The sequence below is a fragment of the Thamnophis elegans genome, chromosome 2 (assembly GCF_009769535.1).
Source record: "Thamnophis elegans isolate rThaEle1 chromosome 2, rThaEle1.pri, whole genome shotgun sequence".
In the NCBI taxonomy this organism is placed as follows: domain Eukaryota; kingdom Metazoa; phylum Chordata; class Lepidosauria; order Squamata; family Colubridae; genus Thamnophis; species Thamnophis elegans.
This window is the reverse complement of record NC_045542.1, coordinates 169,377,470-169,383,068: the sequence shown is the minus strand read 5'-3', so window position 1 is coordinate 169,383,068 and position 5,599 is coordinate 169,377,470. Positions and strand designations below refer to the sequence as shown.

The 5,599-nt window shown below is 47.3% G+C and overlaps 1 protein-coding gene across 1 annotated transcript in view; it reads left to right on the top strand.

The window, feature by feature from the left end:
• Positions 1 to 2,169: 2,169 nt before the first annotated feature.
• Positions 2,170 to 5,599, top strand: part of LOC116503403 (major histocompatibility complex class I-related gene protein-like) — a 15,494-nt gene continuing 12,064 nt past the window's right edge. The window contains exons 1-3 of the mRNA XM_032209803.1: positions 2,170 to 2,433; positions 2,876 to 3,040; positions 4,054 to 4,329. Of these exons, the coding sequence (XP_032065694.1) occupies positions 2,968 to 3,040; positions 4,054 to 4,329 (349 nt within the window). The 5' untranslated portion in view covers positions 2,170 to 2,433; positions 2,876 to 2,967. The remainder of the gene's footprint in view (positions 2,434 to 2,875; positions 3,041 to 4,053; positions 4,330 to 5,599) is intronic.

Genomic DNA, 5,599 nt, shown 5'->3' with positions numbered 1-5,599 from the left:
GTTGAAGGGACACAGAACACTATTAACATCCCATTTTTCTATTTTTATACTTGCATTTTTACATGCTTTTGAACTGCTAGGTTGGCAGAAGCTGGGACAAGTAACGGGAACTCACTCGGTTATGTAGCTCTAGGGATTCAAACTGCTGACCTTTCTGATCGACAAGCTCAGTGTCTTAGCCACTACGTCCCTTGGCTACCATTACACACATCCTAAAAAGATCAGTCTAGTGTGGAACTAACTGGCATTCACTGGGGAAGCAAACCAAAAGTACACAAATAGATTGGGAGAAACCAAGCTTAATAGCAGTGACTGTGAGAGGGATTTTGGAGTCTTAGTGGACAACCAATTAAATATGAGCCAACAGTGCGCAGCAGCCGCCAAAAACGCCAACACAGTCCTAAGTTGCATTAATAGAGGGATTCAATCAAGATCACGTGAGATACTAATACCACTCTTTAAAGACTTAGTAAGACCACACTTAGAATACTGCATCCAGTTTTGATCACCACACTACCAGAAAGATGTTGAGATTCTAGAAAGAGTTCAGAGAAGAGCAACCAAGAGGATTAGGGGACTGGAGGCTAAAACATACGATGAAAGATTGCAGGAACTGGGCATGGATAGTCTAATGAAGAGAAGGACCAGGGGAGACACAATAGCAGTGTTTCAATATTTGAGGGGCTGTCACAGAGAGGAGCGGGGTCAAACTATTTTCCAAAGCATCTGAAGGCCAGACAAGGAGCAATTGAGGGAAACTGAATAAGGAGAGATTCAACCTAGAAGTAAGGAGAAATTTTCTGACAGTGAGAACAATCAACCCATGGAACCAATGTTGCCTTCAGAAGTTGTAGGTTGCTTCATCACTGGAAGCTTTCAAGAAGTGACTGGATTGCCATCCTGTCAGAAATATTATAGGGTCTCCTGCTTGGGTGTGGGGTGGGGGTTGGACTAGATGACTTACAAGGTTCCTTCCAACTCTTGTTATTTGGTTAAATCACAAGTCACGGTCACGGCATCATGCTTAACTGTTGGCTACCAGTGTTACACATATCCTAAAAAGATTAGTCAAGTATGACCAATTGGCGTTCACTGGGGAATCCGGCAGGAAATCACAAGTCAAAGTCATGAAATCATGCTTAACGGTGGGCAGGAGATGGTACAGAAAGTCAGTTTGGGTCTGATGGAATTAGACCATAAAACCAACCCACACAGAACAGCCCAAAGCACCCAGAGACATTCCCCGAGGTTGGGCTCCAGCTTGAGCCCGAAACCCGGAAGACAAAATCTCTGGACTTGGTGACCGATTCAGATTGGATCCTGCAACATTATCCTGAGGCATGTGTAATTCTTCTTCGTTTTTGATGAAATGAGGCTAGATTCTGTTATCTCTAGGTCAGAATAGCACAGGGAGTGCCAGGAGGAGCCCGGAAATGGAAGAGGAGGAAGGGCAGAATTGGGGAAGGGGTCTTCAGCTCCAGCTCCTCCCTCACTGCTGTTGTGAAAAGAAGTTCTCCAACAGGAAGAAGACCCACTGTCTGCTTTACTTTGGAGGATTCCCAGTCCTGAGGCTCACCTGGAAAGTGGCCAAAGAAATCCACAGTAACCCTTGGCAGAGCTTGGAAACAGCTGGACAGAGCCACACCTGGTGTGGGGGGATCCTTGGGGTTCCACGCAGCTGCTTGTGGGCCTGAACCCATGTTTGACCCCACAGGCCCACTGCCTGGAAGACCAGCAGGACAGGGGCTGCTTGGAACTTCACACCTGAGTGTAGAAACACCACCACTCCTGGAAGGGCGACAGGAGATGTTTCTGATGACAGGAGGAGGGGACTGGAGGGAGGCACAGCATTTACCAGGAATGCGGGGAGGAAGTAGAGAGAGCAGAGCTCTGAATCACTCTACTTTCACTTTCTGATCAGAAATAGAAAGGGGAATTGGTTACTTAAATTGCAAAACTGGTTAAACCAGGCTCAGTGAAGGAGGGAAGGTAACCCCGAAGGAGGAATTTGGGAGAGGAGAGACCCAGCCTAGGACTCTCTCTCTCTCTCTCTCTCTCTCTCTCTCTCTCTCTCTCTCTCTCTCTGTCTCCTTCCTTCCTTCTTTCCTTCCTTTCCTTTTCTTCCTTCCTTTCTCTTTCCTTCCTTCTTTCCCTTCTTTCACTTCCTTCCTTTCCCTTCCTCATTCTTTGTTTCCTTCTCTCTCCCTCCCTCCCCCTCCCTCCGATTTCAAGAGAGCGAAGGACGCCTGAGCCTGTGTGAGGGGCTGGCACTTAACGCTGAGGATCAAACGGTTCAAGCCACAAAGCGCCAGTTTGAGTTCGTTTTGTGTCCTTCCTGGATACGTTTCCACCTTTGGCGCCGAGTTCAGCTGGTGGGCTAGCAGCGTCAGAAGCCAGCAAAAGGCGAAGGAAAGAAGCGGGAAGGGCTGGCAGGTAAAAAAGGGAAGGGCTTTATTTTTAATCGATTTAATGAACGCCCGACTCCAATCCACTTTTATTTATCCCAGGCAATCGGCCGTTTTTCGCAGGTGTTAGAGACAACTCCCATCGTCCGCAGCCTGGGGGGGAGAATGGGGAGTGTAGTCCCCCGTAGGAAGCTCGGTTGGAGTGGGATCATCCACCCGTAAAGAGGGCAGGTGGGTTTCCTCTTGGGGAACCAGGGACGTTGAGCTGAGCCGCTCCGCAACAAACAAGGGGAATTCCCACAATGCTTCGCCCTCTATATAAGGGGCCGCACGTCCCCCTCTCCGCGCTCGGGGTCCGGCAGACTTCGCCCATGAAGCCTCCTTTCGCTCCGGCTCCTTCTCTTTCCCGTCTCTCCTTCCTTCTCCCCAAAAGGAGCCGAGTCCGAACCTCTCCCGTTTTCACTTTCTAGCGTTCGGCCCCACCGGCGCCTTTGAGAAACTTCCTCCGCGGTCAAGGGCTCGTTCCGATCCTTCACAACCAGCTAATCGGGACTGGATCCGGATGGGGCTCCCAGTTGCGCGTTTGGGCTTTCTGTCCGCGGCGGTGGTCCTGTTGCTGCGGGGAGGATGTGCAGGTGAGTTGCTGGACGAGTGCGGCTAAAACTAAGGCGGTTGGTTGCAGCCTGGTTTTCTTGTGGTAGCGAGTTCCAGAGGCTTCGCCTGGTTGGGAAGTCGGGTTAGTTTTTTTCAGCCATCAAGGAGTTTCCACAGAAGATTGTGGAGAATAATAGCGCTAAGAATCTGTGGGCGTTCCGGATCCAGAAGGACAGGCAGGCATGAGATAATCAACCAGACACTGTAGTAGTAGACAAATTAATAGACAAAGACAGAAGAGCTCAGGATGCCAGGTAAGGAGAGGGGAGGCACCCCTCGACTTGAGTGATGTGGAGTTGGCCACCCAGAGGTGGCATTCAGCCAGTTCTGACAGGTTCTGGAGAACTGGTAGCAGAAATTTTGAGTAGTTCCGAGAACCAGCAAATAGGCTGGCCCCGCCCCCTCTGCTTCCCCACCTTCCAGCTGATCATCTTTTGTTGCCCTGAACAGGAGAACAGAGCTGGAAAGCAAGTTAGTGGGGTGGGGAGGGAACGGGGATTTTGCAGTATCTTTCCCATGCCACACCCACAAAGCCACGCCCACAGAACTGGTAGTAAAAAAAGTTTGAATCTCACCACTGGGCCACACCCACCCAGTCACATGACCAGTCAGCCACACCCACATAACTGGTTGTTAAACAATGTGAATCCCACCACTGGTTACGGCCCATCCGACCAATCTGAAATAAACAGAGCTTGTTATCCGACCAATCTGAAATAAACAGAGCTTGTTAAATCTTCTGTGGGCTTTTTGCATGGTTTTATATCTCATGCGGGAAAGAGGGGGTTACGAGAGGGGCATTCCCCCATTCTTCTTTTTGGACCATCACTGCAGGATCTTAAATTTGCCAAGCTTGGAGAGTCTTGTTTTAGTATTGATGCTAGGAAGGGGACTGATTCCAAAGCAAAATGGAAATGGGGGGGGATTAAAAGTGTGCCTTTGGGCATCCCTCTCCCAAATTTCCTGTCTCACCACTCCCCCTATTTCCCCCAAGATTTCTCCTCCCATTCATTGCGCATTTTCTACACCGTGGTCCTGAGCCCCAACCTGGATGAGTCCCAATGTATTGTGGTGGGATATGTGGACGACCAGCTGGCTTCAAGCTTTGACCCCTCCACAAGAAGAATGTTACCCCAAGTGCCCTGGCTCCTTAACGTGAAGAAGGAGGACTTGCATTTCTCGGATTTTATATCTCAGAGAGCCAGCACCATGGAGTGGTGGTTCAAAACCGACCTCGCCATCTTGCACAGCTACCACAACTCCAGCAGAGGTAAGGGATGTGGGGGAGGGGGGAGGGAACCATGGATTTTGGTCCCCCTAGGTTGCTGTTCCTCCTCATGAGAAACCTGGACAGGTAGGCATTACTAGCAAAGAAATTGGTGTGTGTGTGTGTGTGCACGCGCGCGCCTGTACATATGTACGTACGTACGTACGTACGTACGTACATACATACATACATACATACATACATACATATATATATATATATATATATATATATATATATATAATTTGTTTTCTGAGGTTTTCGCGGGTGTTAGTATGTAGGTCTTTGGTTATTTGGGTTTTTTCCCACGTAAAATTGGAAGTTTCTTTTTTTTATATATATATATATATATATTTTATTATGTTTTTCATTCTATACAATCACATATTTACTGTGCTTAATCAGGGCATATAACATTGAATAATAAACACGGCCCTCACTTATATAGAAAATGCCCCCTACAATACAAACCCAATATACCACCTTGGCCCACCATACACCCTCTTTCAACCCCCTCCAACTTTCATTCTTCCTTCTCACACACCCCTCTACGCCTACTTCCCCTCCCCTTCTTTCTAACCCTCCCTATCACTCCCTCTAATCCATTCCCTCCCTCCCTTCTCCTCCTCCTCTCTCTCACCCTCTCCACCCTCCTTCTTCTTTCACTCGACTCTTTCCTTCGGTATATTTCTATTACCTTCCAGTATATTCGGTTTGTTCTGTTTTCGCACTAACATTAAAAAGCCACAGTATACAAATGCAATCATGGAATTTAACACATATTGTATTTCCCCCCTCCCCCCTCCCCCTAAATCCCCACCTCCCTTCCCTCCCCCCAACTTCCCAAAGACCATACGTGGTATAACTTTTGGACAATCACAGTCTAAAATATCTATACCTTGAGCTCAGCTTCTTACTGTTACCCAAATTTTAAACAATTTAAATTGTTACTGATACTAAGCATAAGCTATCTGGAGTTTCTTAGTCCCATATTTACTTTTTATGTAATCAATCCATTTTTTCCAGTCTCGTTTATATCTCTCGTTTGAATGTTCTTTGAGATATGCTGAAATTTTGGCCATTTCGGCTAAGTTCATAACTTTCAAAGTCCATTCTTGAATTGTAGGTAAATCTTTCTTCTTCCAATACTGCGCCACCAAGAGTCTTGCTGCCGTTATTAAGTACCAAATTAGTCTCTAGTGCTGTAAAGTCAATACATATACCCAGTAAAAACAACTGGGGGGTGAATTTTATCCTTCTTTTGAAGATGTTT